This window comes from Oryzias melastigma, linkage group LG23 (assembly GCF_002922805.2).
Source record: "Oryzias melastigma strain HK-1 linkage group LG23, ASM292280v2, whole genome shotgun sequence".
NCBI lineage: Eukaryota > Metazoa > Chordata > Actinopteri > Beloniformes > Adrianichthyidae > Oryzias > Oryzias melastigma.
This window is the reverse complement of record NC_050534.1, coordinates 19,606,450-19,622,234: the sequence shown is the minus strand read 5'-3', so window position 1 is coordinate 19,622,234 and position 15,785 is coordinate 19,606,450. Positions and strand designations below refer to the sequence as shown.

The 15,785-nt window shown below is 37.8% G+C and overlaps 1 protein-coding gene across 4 annotated transcripts in view; it reads left to right on the top strand.

Moving 5' to 3' along the window:
- Nucleotides 1-15,785, top strand: part of sfmbt2 (Scm like with four mbt domains 2) — a 62,926-nt gene that overhangs the window by 36,656 nt on the left and 10,485 nt on the right. For all 4 annotated transcript variants that reach the window (XM_024288518.2, XM_024288537.2, XM_024288531.2 and 1 more), the window contains 9 exons: nt 4,949-5,037; nt 6,964-7,207; nt 8,755-8,852; nt 9,681-9,782; nt 10,632-10,862; nt 13,207-13,333; nt 13,422-13,535; nt 13,610-13,652; nt 14,938-15,005. In XM_024288518.2, coding sequence (XP_024144286.1) covers nt 4,949-5,037; nt 6,964-7,207; nt 8,755-8,852; nt 9,681-9,782; nt 10,632-10,862; nt 13,207-13,333; nt 13,422-13,535; nt 13,610-13,652; nt 14,938-15,005 — 1,116 coding nt within the window. The remainder of the gene's footprint in view (nt 1-4,948; nt 5,038-6,963; nt 7,208-8,754; nt 8,853-9,680; nt 9,783-10,631; nt 10,863-13,206; nt 13,334-13,421; nt 13,536-13,609; nt 13,653-14,937; nt 15,006-15,785) is intronic.

Here is a 15,785-nt window from a genome sequence, read left to right as displayed (position 1 = left end):
CCGAAAAACGTACGGAAGAATAAGAAGAAGAAAAATAAGAAAAGAGAAGAACAATAGTTTGATTGCATACTGCAATCAAACTAATAAACAAAAAGAACAACTTCTCAAATTAATTTTGAGAACTCGGGAGAAAATAGTTTCATTTCTAGAAGAAGATCCAGTTGAGGGTTCAAATCTCAAGTCATTTTACGCTACATTTAGGTGGGAAACTCATTTTAGTTTTAGATAAAGGCTTCTGCTAAAAAACTACAAACTTCTTTATTGTTGCCATAATTTGAGCTTCACAAAGGAAACTTTGAGCTTACAGTCCCCCTCCAATGAAAATCATGTTTAAGTTTTCGTTTTTGTATTTCTTTTAAATTGCTGTCAATCAAACAGTCGCAGAGACGCTCTGTTTAAATTAATGAGCCGTTGTGATGTCACTACGGGCGGGGCTAAGAGTGCAAGCGCAAGCCCCCTAAAAGGCCTGATCTATAAGGGTCAGTTTTGACGCAAGGTTTGTGAAGCTGAACTCGTGCCACAGGCGGAGTGACACCCCGCCCCATGGGGGGTCCCCCTTCTCTGGCTCGTCTGGGTGGGGGGGTCTGTTTTTTTGCGGGGCGGTGTATGGGACCACATGGAAGGTGGATCGTGGGAGGGGGATGGGCTCGGGCTCACCAGGCCTTTCTCGCAGGTGCGGCCCCCACCCCCGTCTTGGTGGGGGTCCCCTTCCCCGCGGCTGCCTTGGCTGGCGCCTAGCATCTGACTCATAACTGGTGCGGAGCAGGGGAATCCGACTGTTTACCATGAGGCGTCGCCGGCGACGTTCAAACACAAAATCTTTAGCATATTGTAAATTTCAACCATTTACATAATCAATGTGATTCCAGTAGATTCTGACAGAAATTAGCGGCGCGAGCCTCTAAGATCCTCTTCACTGTAGCCAGAGCTGTTGCCCCTACTGGTCGTTGGAAGTACTGCAGATTCACCTGCTGTTTTACATTTTAATACCTTGGCTAAAAAAATGAAGGATTAACGGATTCAGATGATCCTCTAAGTTTAGACCAGGAGTCTGCAACCTTTCGGCCCCAGAGCCACATGTGGCTCTTTTATGTCTCCCTTCGGCTGAAGAAAAATAAAATCGTTTTTTTTTTTATTACTTAATTACCATTTATTGTGTGAATGCTTTAAATGATTCTTCTGCTGCTTTCTGTTCGTTTTTCGGCACGTAAAAACTCACACTTTCAGCGATTTCAGTAATCTTAGTATCTAAACATTCAGCTGGTTCAGGACATTACTGCTCGTTTTTCAGTATTCATAAACTTTATAGTTTTTGAAATATTGAGCAAAATATGCCTCATAGGAAATGATTGAGAAAGTCTTCAAATGTCAATTTTTAGGTAGATTAGCAACAGGCCTTTAAATGTATTTTCATGCTGTATGTTTCCATCGTTTTTAGTATTTTTCAAATAAATTGGAGTTGAACTAATATTGTAGCAACATGTTAATGTTTTTGGCTAATTTGTTATTTACTGGGGATTTTTAGTCTAATTTAGAGTTTAGCTTCGATTTTAGCAACGGGCTAACATGTTTGACTCATGATTAATTTTAGGCTATTTCGGAGGTTAGCTAATATTTAAGCAACAAGCTAGCTTTTTGGCTAATTTGGCATCTACTGAGGTAAAAGGTAAAAACGTAAAAATAAAATAAAAATCGCATTTTGAGAGATGCTAGTTTCTTTTTATATTTTTGCTTTTGTTCATGCCAAAAAAGACAGAATTCATATTTATTAAAAAAGAAGGTCATGAATGCAAATCCAAATTTCTTAAAGGCTAAAGTAAATCTATGCGGCTCCTTCTAGGTTTAGATCAGTAGAAACTAAGAATTCTTTCAGCTATGAAGCAACAAACGTGGATGCTCCCCGGGCTTTTCCACGCCTCCCATCATGGAAAAGCATTTTTATGGTAAACATTCGTCCTCTTCGTCTGAAGCTCCTCCCGTGAGCCGTTTCACTTTCGCCGCTGCAGGTGATCTCAGTTCTCACAGCTCCTCGCCGTCATTCTGCTACTCTGACTCATCTGTGACTCAGACAGGTGCTCGCTGGCAGGCATCGGTCTCACCTCATAAGGAGGAAAACCCGAACGTTTTCTCAAAACTCCGTCAAATGGGAACTTCTCGTGTTTGGAAAAAAACAATAAGATAAAACCTGGAGTTAGAGAAGTGCAGACAGCTCTGAAGCTGCTTCTGAAGGACCAACATTGTGGTTAATGACAGGGGGGTTCACCTCCCGCGGGGGGGCCGGGCGTCAGCCCCCTCATTGTTAACCGTCAGATCTTCGCTGCAGTTATTTTTGGTGCAGATTGAGAGCACAACTGCAGTTCCTGTAGAAGCGAAAGCATTAGTGCTGACTGGAAGCTTTCAGGCTGTAGATGACACAGTAACTGACAGAACCCTCTCTGCTTTATTTGTTTAACTTTGGAGTAAATCTACTGACTTTGATTCCTTTTCTCGTAAAGACGTTTTTTGTTCTTTACTGGAATTTTTCAGCTCCAAAATAAAAAGCAGCTGAAAGGAGAAGGAGGAGCGCCGCATGGTCAGAGTGCAGAGTGCACGCGTGCAGCACGCCCTACAGGTGCTGGTGTCACCTGATCCTTCATGCACGCCCAGCGTGCACGTGTCAATGTAAACAGAAATGTTTTGATTTCAGTTAAGAACCAACGTTTTGCCCAAAACCTTCAGAAAATCATCAGATGTCGGCAGCGGTTTGGAAAAATCCATCTGGTCACATTTTTTTTCTTCCACTTCCTGTTTTTTTCTGTGCAACAGGTTAGATCAATAAACAGAGGAAGAACCCTGAAGTGTTTAAAATACTTTTCTCAAACCTGAATTCTCTGTCTCTCATCAATAGAATAATCGGAATTCACTAGAAACCAGACCCAATCAGATCATCTTCTCATCTATAGTTTTACCAGTGCTCTCTTAGTTCTAATTCTAGGACATAGTTTCTGCAGAACAGCAGGAGTTCATTAGAAATTCACCTCAGAGTTGTGAGCAAGACTCTTGCTTGAAGTAAGCCCGCACCCACTTCCTGTCATCCGTCTATTCATTGTTTGTTTGTACAAGACGTTTCAAAAATAACAAGCTATTTCCTATGAAATAGGATTAAGCCAGAAGAAAACTTCAAAATCAACAAAAGATGACGACAACAACAAATTAAAGTTGTATGGCCTCCAGGCACCACCCGCCCCTTCCCCTGTGCCCCCCCTCTACCTGCCTCTGCTTCCTGCCTCAGCCTCACCACGCACACGCTGTCTAAAATCTACAACTTCTAATTCCAACATTTTTTCCACAGTAGTTTACTAATTAATCTCTACTTACTCTAATTACTCTCCATGGTTGTAATCTAATAGTCTTATCTTAAAACTTTTGTTTTTTTAAAAGTACATTTTTTAAACTATTTAAATTAGGACAAGGTTGACAAAATCGATCAATCAGTTTGAATCGATTTAAGTTTAACAGATCAAGAATCGTATATTTCAATTCTTGAAAATATAAATCGATTCAGCACATAATGCTAAAATCCATTAGCTTGATGCTAAGGTATAATGGGATTTTCTATATTACGACTAATGCCAACGCTTGGTCAAGCTAAACATACATTGCTAACTAAATGAAAATCTTTTTAAACTCAGAGGCAGGAACTCTTTTAAGGAAACATTTTTTAAAGTTACCATTTATGGTCTAAAGCACAGTTTTTTTTGTCATATTTTCTTCTTCTGGAATAAGGTGCTTTAGCGTGATCACCACCTAGTGGTCAAACTGAAACGCCCTCCAGAAGAAGCAGAACAATTGTTCTCGTTTGAGAATCCATGTAACACCGTACAATTTCATGATTTCACTAATACGTGCTGCAGTATGTGAACTGTATCAGATTAATGTAAATATATTCAAATCATATAATAGATTATTAATGTTTTTCTAAATAATTGATATAATTGATACCCATCCCTAATCTAAATGCGTTTCTGACTCTAAATTGTCACTGAATCCATTCAAATGTAAGAAAACCTCATCAACACCATGAGGGACATCAGAGAAAAAACTCTGAACTTTCATGTCTATTTTGATCAAACGTCGGTAAAAACAGCTGATCAGCGTCTGTCTGAGTCAGACTTCCTTTACTCCACGTCTCCTGGTGTTTACGAAGTGAGCGCTCGCTTCACTTCTGTCCTGCAGGCCGGAGCGAGTCAAACAGAAACGGCTCCACAAACCTCGCAGAACCGGTTCTTAAAAAAAAAAGGATTCAAGGAAAGATTGTTTTGAAGCAAAAAAACGTTTGCACACGTGTGACTGTAGTTTAGTTACTGGATAAAATAATAAAACAGTTTTTCTTTTATCTTGTGTTTCTAAACTTCTCAGGTCAGTTTAGTTGCTGGAAAGTTCAGTCAGATGTGAGAAATATAGATTTTATTTTGAAAGTGATGATCAATGGAGAGCTGAAAGAGTGTGCGGTCGGTGCAGGAGTTGCTGGTTCTCTTCTCGCTGAGGTTCGGTTTGTGATCCAACCGCTTCCTTTTCCTGTCTCTGAATCTGAGCTGGAGGAGTCGTGGCTTCTTCTCTCCACGCAGCAGTTTTCTCCCTTCACTCCACAGACGTTTGGTTTCAGTTTCTCCTCATCTGGAGCCTCCTGTGATTCCAATAGAGCGTGAATGAAGGGGGTGAAAAGCTGACAGTTCTGAACAAGTTCAGGATAAATGTAGTTTCTGTTGCACTTCCTGCAGAGCGCTGATCGCTTCTCCAAAATGTTCTCCTCTGAGTGAAAAAGAATCAAGAGATCTGCATGTTTCCTGCATGTGACCCCTCAGAGCAGCATGGATCTGTTGCATCCTTCAGTCTCAGCTGATTTCTGTGTGTTTGGCTCCTTCACTGTGAGCTCGAGTCAGAGATTCCTCCGTTTCTGTCCCTGCAGCCATCAAGGAGAAGTTCAGCGACTGGACAGAGTTCCTCGTCCAGGATCTGACGGGATCCCGCACGGCGCCGGCCAGCCTGCTGGAGGGGGTGAGCATCTTCCTCCTCCATCATCCCATTTCTCCTCTTCTTCACATTTCCTGGCAGGTTTTAAAAGTGAGAAGCAACAAAATCAGTGGAAAGAAGAACTGGTGCGAAGACTATTGAGAAAGAAATCCACTAGGGCTGCAGCGATTAGTCGACTAATCAGCAATTACAAGAGTCGACGACTAATTTAATAGTCAATTAGTCGTTTTTTAATATTATATGGAGTCAGAGTGTAGTAAAGCTGAAAGTTATAATGGTATTCTGCTAGCTTTTTGGACTATTTTGGCATTTATTAAGGTTTTTTAGGCCAAATTGGAGTTTAGCTAATATTTTAGCTAGCTATCAGCTTCAGTATTTTCAGCTATCAGCTTCAGTGATTTCAGCTTTCAAATTCAGTGTTTTTAACTATCAATCCAGAACACACCTTAGATCACGGGTCGAACAGGATAAACATTTATTGAACACTTTAAAACTACATTTTTATAGCTTTAAATCTATCATTCTTTAACACAATTATTAATAATAATGCAGGAATATTATTCCAGAATAAATCAACTTAAACCTATAATATTTTACTCTCCATATATAAAAAAAGCCTACATGAGCCAAAACATCTAGTGTTTAAATATTAGCCTACAGACTAAAAACAAATAAAGTCTAAATTAGCCAAATCAGTTAGCATGTAGCTGAGATATTAACTAAACTCCAATTAGCCTAAAAATCTTAGTAAATGCCAAAATACTCCAAAAAGCTAACAGAATGCCAATTTTTAAACCCCTAACTTTTATCATAATTATGAATAATAAAAATACAGGAATATTACTCCAGAATAAATCAACTTAAACCTTAAATAACTTTCAATATTTTACTCTCCATAAAAATATATTTTGTCAAATTATACGAGTTAGAAATGATCACAAGATAACATCGAGTCATTAATAACAATAAAATAAAATGATCTAAAGGGCCGGATAGAATTACCTGGAGGGCCGGATTCGGCCCCCGGGCCTTAACTTTGACAGCTGACCTACTATATTTATAAAGATCAGAGATCTTGAACGTCATGAATATTCGAACTTAAATTTTTGGGAGCAGATTGCAAGTATCAGAGTACTTGGATACTCGTTCCAGCCTAAATGCTACAACTTTAGTTAAAAGTCAAAACGATGGAAAAGTAAAAAGTGTCTCTGATGAGAGAATAAAACACAGACATCTCCATCTGTTGAAAAGCTGCTGCTGTTTCAGTTACGTTTCTGATCCTTTCAGGGTTTTTACTCCCATTTTCTGCCTCTCCCGGTTCTTTTCGGGCCAGCATTGGTTGCAGTTCAGAGCCTGTAGAACCGGAAAAGTTTCTAGGATTTTCATGTCCACGCTCAGAAGAAGGAGAATGTTTGGAGTTGGAACCGTTCCCTTCACGTCTACAGACGACCTCCATCTGACAGTTTACCGGCCTCGTCTCGGCTCGTTTTTTCTGAACTTTAAACTTTGATTTTAATCTGGGAAAAGCATCTGGTGACGCCAAGGCTTCTGGTGATAAACTTTTGACGCAAAAGAACCTGAAAAGAACCAGCTCAACCAGTCACAACAATGACGAGATGAGGGAAGAGTTTTACTGCAGCTTTTCCTAAACTTTAAAGGTTTTTCTCAACTCTTCTTCATCCAAACCAGCAAAGTTTTGCTGATTGTCCTCATCTTCCCTTTTCACTTCTCGTTTCTCCAATTAAAATCATAAATCTTATCCTTTTATTCCCACTCTGCCTAAAACGTCTCTTAGATTTTCCCGACGTATTAATGAATTTATCATAACCCAGATTACTTTAGCATAGAGTCATAATCTGTTTTATTTATCAAGATGTTGATATTCTGCATAGACGGCGTCGTTTTTAACCTCCTTCAGCGTTTGATCCGTTTCATCCCGTTTCCCATCAGCCTCTGCGGGGGAAGAACACCATGGATCTGATCCTGGAGGGATCCGTCATGGAGCTCCAGGATCCTTCAGACCCCTTCCTTTATTGGCCGGTTCGAGTCGTCCAGAACGTGGGAGGCCGGCTGCGCCTGCGATACGCCGGCCTCTCTGAAGACCACCAGGACCTCTGGCTGTTCTACCTGGACGTCAGGCTCCGCCCATTCGGCTGGGCCCTGGAGAACGACCTTAAATTGGAGACACCTGCAGGTAAAAATCTCACAAGGAATCATGTTTTTGAGTGAAATAATCCAGGATTACAGCTGGACCTTCACTATAATCCCAGCACATTTACTCTTAAATAAAGATAGATCATTGATCAGAGTTCTCATGGGTCAGGTGTCGTTCACAGAGGCCGGCTTAAAGCCGCTTTGTACAGGAACGGCGCAGCCCCAGAGAGGGCAGGCTGTGACGGAGTAAACTCCGCCCCCTACCAGTTAGAACACGACAGTGATGGAAAAAATGTTCTTCCGCAGCCAGAAGTGTACGACAAAAAAGTCTTGAATTATGTGAAAAAAATCACAATTTTATGAGAATAAAGTCGTAAAATTATGAGAAGAAATGTCACAATTTCACCAGATTAATGTAAAATTATTAAAAAAACAAAATTACATCACATCACAGAATAGTTTGAGAATTATGAGAAAAAAGTTTAAGTTTTACAAGAAAAAAAGTCAAAAAAATTACAAAAATATTTAAAATTGTATTAAATTTATTTTAAAAATGAAGGAAAAAGTATGCAGGAAAAAGGTAAATTAGAAAAAGTCAACATTTTACAAACTTAAATTTGTAAAACATTATGAGAAAATATTTCTAAATTACAAAAAAGTCTTAAAACTATTTTATTTTTCTTGTACGTAAGACTCTTCTTGTACGAGTTTAATGTAAAATTATGTAAAAAGGCTAAAATGAACAAAAAAGTTGTAAAATTATTAAGTCTGAATTTGTGCAAAATTGTGAGAAGAAAGCTATAATTTATACAAGAATAGTTATGTAATAGTAATCGTTAAAATTCTGATAAAAAGATAAAAGATTGTATGAAATTTAAAAAAATATGTATAAAGGCAAAATTATGCTAGAATAAAGTAATTAGGAAAAGTCAACATTTTGTGAAAATAAATCTGTACAAAGATGTAAGATAAGAAGAAGATAAGAAATAAAATCCAAAATATGAGAAAAATTCAAATTTTTCAAAAATAATGTAAAATCATATAAAAAGCCTAAATTAATTATAAAAGTTGTAAAATTATTAGAAAAAGTCAAAATTTTATGAAAATAAATGTGTATAAAATTTTGAGCAGAAAGTCTAAATTTTATGAAATATTATTTTAAAAAAACGTATAAAGATAAAACTATGCGAGATAAAGTTACATTATTAGAAAAACTAAAGATTTTACAAAATTAAATCAGTACAAAATTATGAGAAAAAATGTGTAAATTTTAGGAGAATTGTAATCATGAATTTTTCATTGTAAAATAACCACTTTTTCAAATTATTTATTCTTATAAAATGTTGACTTTTTCCTCATAATTTTACGACTTTATTCCCATTTATTTTCCTTCTCTGGTGGCCCTGATAGTCCTTAAGTTTGAGGAAACATTTTGATTTCATTCTGGCTGCTGATCGAAGCTCCAGAGAAACTAACCACAACAACGGACTGAACTTCACGTTTAGTAGAAATGAAAAAGTTTGAATGTTACTAATGTAAATATCTGTGATTTTAGCGTAATGATGTAACTTTCTGTTGATGGCTCAGAGTTCAGATCTTTGAGGAGCGCCGCTGAGTGGCAGCAGGTTCTGGAGGAGGTCCGGCTGGACAGACAGAAGAATCCGCTTCCACTGGAAGTCTTTAAGGTGAGTTTTTAAACTCTCCTCACTTCCTGTTTCAGATGGAGCACAGGAAGTTCATACTAATTAGAGCAGAATATTTGATTACAAATCTAAAGTCATTTGAGTAAATGATTAATCCCAGTTGTGTTGTGAGTATTGAGAGGTTTTATATAAAGTTTTTGTAAAATTTTAAAAAGATTTTTTAAACATTTTTTGTTTGAACGTTTTTTATTATTCTTCTGAAATGTGAGAAATTATGTGAAATTTGATGATCTTTGAAAGTAAACTCTGACTCTATGGGGATAAATTGTTCTGCAGAACTCTAATTTATGCAATAAAAACTAAAATTGATGTTAATTCAGTTTTTTTATTTATTTTTTGGCTGTAACAAATCACAAGTTCTGTGAAATTCATGCATTTCTCCTTTTTTAAATCAAATTTTTGATCCTTTTGTGAAAAGATTCGTTCATTTAGAGCAGTGGAACCTGTGTATTCTGTATATTTCCTTTTTTTTAAATTATACTTTTTTCGTGTCATTTTGAGGCGAGGATTTTTTGTTCATAATTTTTGTTCATTTTTTGTTCATAAAATAAAATAATTCTCTTCAAAGAAGAACAGGCAGCTTCTTAATTTAAAAAACTAAATTAAAAAACAAGTTTGCCTTCATGTTGTGTTTTTTATGAAAGATCTTTTTATAAAAGAACATTTAATTGGCATAAAAATGGAAGAAAAGCAACAAAAATGAATTTTCTTATTTAGATTTTTAGTTCAAAATCATAGAAGAAGCTAAAATCCGAGAAGACTCTGAAGGAAGTCGTGTTCTTCTGAAACGTTGTGGTTTCTCTGCATCAGGACCACGCGGACCTTCCCAAACACTCCTTCAGGACGGGGATGAAGCTGGAGATGGTTTCTCGCTGGGAGCAGCTCCAGATCTGTCCCGTCTCCGTTACCAAGGTGACCCACGCCGCCTCCTCCTCAGCATTCTGCAGCTGAGCTCAGCCCAGGATTTTTAGCATGTTTCTGTGAGGGAGGCGGCCTCCTCCCTCATCTGTTTGGATTCCAGCGACTGGAATGTCTTAAAGAAAAGCCGTGATTTTAACCTCTGGTATGTGAAGGGTTTGGCACCACATACCTGAACCGTAAACACAGAAAAACAACGTTTTATTTCACATCTGGTTGCCGGATCTTCCCTCAAATCCAGATTTTTAACACCCTCTGTTGCAACTGAGGTTTTTCAGACTCACTGTTACTTTTCTCGACATAATCTTAGTTTTTTTTCCAGCATGAAAGGAAAAAAAGAATTTCAGTTATTTAGCTTAAAATCCTGACCTGCGTTTCTGATCTTCAAGATGAGTGTTTATTTTAGTGTTTTGATCCTCATCTGTTTCCTTATTGTTTCAAACATCTCAGTTCTGTGGAATATTTACGATATTACAGCTTCTTTCTGGAAATTTTTCCATCCACTTAGTACCGGCAAGTAATCTATAATTACCTTTAAATGCATTAATCTGTGAAGATCAACTGCTTATATGGGAGAAGTTATTATTTATAAACTGTTACAAACAGCTAAACTTCATAGAAAGAATTATCTTGAACTTTTAATCACACTTTTTAACATAAATGTGAAATACACTTGATCAAAATCCTTTATTATTCAGTATAAGTCAGCATAAAAAAATCTCATTTATGAAACGAAGGACTGTAGTTTTCAGTAAAGGATTGATGTAAATATTTCAACTGAAAGAAGGAGTTAGAAGGGAAATCCCTCAGATGTTTGCTGAGCGTTTCCTGTTTCCTCCTCAGGTCTACGATGACGTCTACTTCCAGGTGACGCTGGACGATCTGTCCGAGGACTCAAAGCCGCGCTCCGTGGTGTGTCACGCCGGCTTGCCGGGGATCCTCCCCGTGCAGTGGTGTCTGAAGAACGGCGTGGCTCTGGAGAAACCCAGAGGCTATGAGGGCCAGGACTTCGACTGGGCCGACTACCTGAAGCAGAGCGGGACGGAGGCGGCTTCTGAGGCCTGCTTCCCTGATGTGAGGGTCTGCAGTTAAAGCGTCTCCTTGATCTCCATGGTTGACTTCAGGGATTTAGGATTAAATTTATCTGATCATATTTCTTTAAACAGTCAAAACCATTAAAATGTCCACAAGAATCATTTTATACTATTGTAACAATGGAGAAACACTCTTACCCAACAAAATTAGAACATGCAATAATCAAGCTTTAAAATGTTAAATTCTGATGTTTTTATTCACAGTTTTCTTTTAAACCTTAATAATATCCATGAAAAATCATTTAAGTCAGAGAAACACCTTTTTACTCAACAGTAATGTTGCCGTAAGCGCAGTCGAAACAATCGTAAGAGTTGTAGCAACAGTCATAACTTCAGCCATAAGAACAGTAGTATTGAAAGTTGTAACGACATGCCTAGTGATAATCGTAGCTACAGTGGTAGCGATAGCCCTAGAAACGGCCCTAGCAACGGCCCAAACAACCATCCTAACAACAGTCGTAATGACAATTGTAACAACAATCGTAATGACAATTGTAACAACAATCGTAACGACAATTGTAACAACAATCGTAATGACAATTGTAACTGCAGTTGTAACGACAGCCCTAGAAATCCCTAGCGACGGCCTCAACAAGCATCCTCACAACAGTCGTAACGACTATCGTAATGATGATCCTAACTACAGTTATAGCGACAGCCCTAGAGACAGCTCTAGAGACAGCTCTAGCAGCGGCTGTAAGATTCTTAACGACAATTATAATGACAGCCGTAGTGATAACCCTAGAGACACCCCTACTGAAACTACCAACAAGAGTCAGATAAACAGTCGTATAAACAGTCCTAGTGACAATTGTAACAACAGTCCTAGCAACAGCCCTAAAGACGACCCTAACAACAGTCCTAACATGTCATAGAAACAGTCTTAGCGACAATTTTTGCGACTTCCCTAGCGACAGTCCTAACTAGAGTCCTAGAAACAGTCGTTGCACCAGTCCTAGCAGCAATCGTAACAACAGCCGTAGTGCCAGCCCTAGAGACAGCTGTAGCAACGGCCCGACCAAGAGTCCTATCGACTATCGTAACAGCAGCCAGAGCGACAGTCCTAGAGACAGCCTTAACAACAGTTCTAACAGAGTCCTAGAAACGGTTGTAGCAACAGTCCTAGCGACAACCATAGCGACTGTCGTTGCAAGAGTCCTTGAGACAACCCAACCTTTGTGATAGCCCTAACCAGAGTCCTAGAAATGGTCGTAGCAACAGTTCTAGCAACAATTGTAACAACAGCCGTAGCGACAGGCATGGCAACCGTCCTTAACAACCTAAAAACGGTGTAGCAACAGTCCTTGCGATAATCATAACGACTGTCGTTGCAACAGTTCTAGAGACACCCCTAATGAGTAAGGGATAATACCCGACGAAGTGTGCGTTATGAGAAATTAACGCACGACGCGGAGGCCTAAACCGTCCGACGCGAAGCTTATACCATGGTCATTTACAAAATAAATAAACATTCAATCAATATTTAGTACTTTATTCTTGTTATTTCTTTTGTTTAGCTATTTTTTTCACAAAAGCGGACTATTTGATCCGTGATGTGGTTTGTTGTCACGGTGACATGGAACACGGCATGAAGCCGTTACAGACCTCAGCTGCAGCGGTAAAGGGTCGCTGTTTTGAAAGAAAGACCCGGACAAATTAGGATATTTTTCTTCTTTTTCTGACGTTAATCCTTCAGTGAGCAGCTAGAACATAAACAGAACACAACCAGCTTCTGTCTGTGTTTCATTTCACGGCAGGTTCGCTCTTCTGAGCTGCTCTAAAATCAGAAACTCCCTCTTGTGGTGAAACAGAAGACTACACCTTTCATGTCGAGTGGTGTTTTATTAGAAGGAGAATAACCAATTTGTCAATATTAATTTATCTTACAAAAGGAGAGGAATATAAATGCTGGTCGCTACAATAAGTTGAATAAAGCATCAGTTCAGAGAGAAAGTTCATCCATTACTGCTTGTTTTGTCCAGACGATGAAGGAAAAATGTGTTTTAAAGAAGCCTGCGCAGTGATATCGAACGTTTGGTCTGTGTGACCGGAACTTCTTTTTTAGGTGTGCGTTATTACTGTGCATTATCACTTTTTAATGCACACCCAGCAGCCAATCAGAATCGAGTATTCACCCAGACCATGGTATAATAAAGTTTTTTTTTATTCTATTCCTAATCCAACCTGTCTGACGTTTTTCTCATTTTAATGCATACATTTATTTTAAACTGTTGTTGAAATCTGATGAAAGCTCATTTCATGTCAAACACTGTTCTGTGCGACAAACGCCGTCTGACTTTTGTCTCCTCGTACTGTGTGTGCAGACATGGCAGAACAGAGGCTTTGCCAAGGACATGTGGCTGGAGGCGGTGAACCCTCGGCGGCCGGCGGAGGTGTGTGTGGCTCAGATCGTTCAGGTCAGAGGACGCCTGCTGTGGCTGCGGCTGGAAGGTACAGATGTTGGCGTGTCCTCAACCATCGGTGAACTCCCGCTGACTCTCTGACCAAAGGTGAAACTTTACCGTCCGCCTGTCCGCAGGCGTCCCCAAGCCGCTGTCCGAGTGCATCGTGGACGTGGACTCCATGGAAATCTTCCCTGTGGGATGGTGTGAAGCCAACTCGTACCCCCTGACGTCTCCGCTCAAACCTGTTTGTACGTCCACTCAAACACTCGCTGGGAGTTCCCGGGAAACAGAAACGGAACCTCATTTATCTCTTTGTCTGCAGGCCGGAAGCAGAAGCAGATCGCAGTTGTGCAGCCAGAAAAACAGTAAGATGAGCTCACGTCTGTCTGGAGTTCAAAATGTGGTTTTGTTTCTCTACGAAAGAAAGAAGCGACACAGACACAAAAAGTTAAAAAACAACATTCCAAATTACTGCTTATATGACATTTATTTTACAAAAATGCAGTCACACAAACAAACAAAATTGTAAATTGAAATAAAATTCAAGCTTTAAAACTTTATTTAAACGCGTTTCCACTAGGATTTTAAAAGTAAAGTTGACTTTTATTTTAATTCCAAATCTTCTTCACATTTTTTTCAAATAATGACTTTTAAATTCGAGAACACAAATTTTTTACTATTATAGGTTTTTTTCCTTAACTAAAACAATTTTTGATAAAAAAAATAGTCTGTGTTTTAATTGATGTTCAAAACAAAATAAGAAATGTATGAGAATTGGTTAAAAAAAAGTTTTATCAACATTTAAAAACAAAAAAAATTGTAACCTAGTAAAAAGAAAAATTAATTTAAAAAGAAAAGAAAATTACATTTGTTTCAATAAATTATTTTTTAAATTGTGAGAAAAAAAAGTGAAAAATAAAAGTCAAGTTTTTCAAACAATCTTTTAGAAATTCAAATGATTTTTGATTAAATTTGCTTCCGTAACAACAAACTAGAACTTAACAATTTGTCAGTAAAAATATAAACTACTAACGTTAAAGTAAAGAAATTTATTCTTTCTCTGAATTTAAACAACTCGGCTGTTGGAACAAACAAAAAAAAACATATTTAGACTCTATTGTTCTAGTTTGGAAACCTCCCCCATCCGCTGCTTTAAACCCACTTTGTTCCTTTTGGGATCATGAGGTTGCTGGAGCCTATATCAGCCGTTGAGTGATGGTGGAGTTCATGTCTGTTGTAAGAGATGGAGCTCAAAATTGAAACATCTCTGGAAATCAATCAGAATATAATCAAACCTGAATATTAGTGAAACTTTTACTGGTTTTAATGCATTTTTTTTAAAAACAGAATTCTGAGGCCAATTTTTTTTTCTGCAAACATTTGAAGTTTTTAAGCGTATGAGTCTTGTTTTATTAATCTGAACACAGACTGAAACCATAACAGTCATGCTGCAGTTGTTTTTTATTTTCTCTTGTTTGTCCACACAAAACATCTTTTGTATTTTAGTTTTTTAAGGTTCATTATTATGAACTTTGAGACACGTTCGATCTCTGTGACGTGAAGTCGGCGCTCCCGTTCGGTTTCTCCGCCGTTCCTCTTTGATCAGATCAGCGGCGTGTCATTGATTATTCTGACGGCGCTCTCTCTCAGGTCGGCGCCGTCCCAGCCGCTGGAGGTGACTCCTGTGAACCACTGCCAGCCCGTCGCCATGGATACAGGTAATCAAGAGCCCACTAATTAATGTTAATGAGCAGCTGTAAGGAGAGTTCAGCCTCTGATCACAAACGTTGATCTTCAGCTTCTCCTGGATCACCTGAAGAAAAACTCTGCAGGAATTCACTTTATTGCATTATTATGTAATTTCACAGTTTGACAACCAGTAAATTTATTTCACTTTTGTTTACTTTTCTTTTTATTAAAACCAGTTTTTGGTTTTTGGAGCAGATTTTGTTTAAATAAAACCATTTTTTTCACTTTATTAACAAAAAGATCTTTTAAATGAAGTTTAAATACCATTTTATTTTACAGATAACAGAAAAAAATGTAAGTTAAGCCAATTTAGTTTAGATAAAACCACATTTTCTGTTTTTTCTCCTACTTTATTAACTAAAAAATTCCCTACATAAAGTTTAAACACGATTCCAATTTACTAAAAACAGAAAAAAGAAGTAAAGCCAATTTTGTTTAAATTTAACCTGTTTTTTTCCAATTTATTAATGTTAAGATTCAATAAATTAAAGTTTGAATACAGTTTACAAATATCGCAAAAAAAATGTTAAGCCCATTTAAAAAAAATGTTTAGATTTTTTTTTGATTTACTAATAAAAAGATTAATTAAATTAAAGTTGAAATACTATTTCATTTTGCAGAAAACAGCAAAAAAAGAAGTTAGCCAACCAAAGAAGAAGCCAATTTTGTGAAAAAATAAATTATGAGTTTTCTACTTTAATAACAAAGTAAAGATTCGTGAAATAAAGTTTTGGATACTATTTTACTTT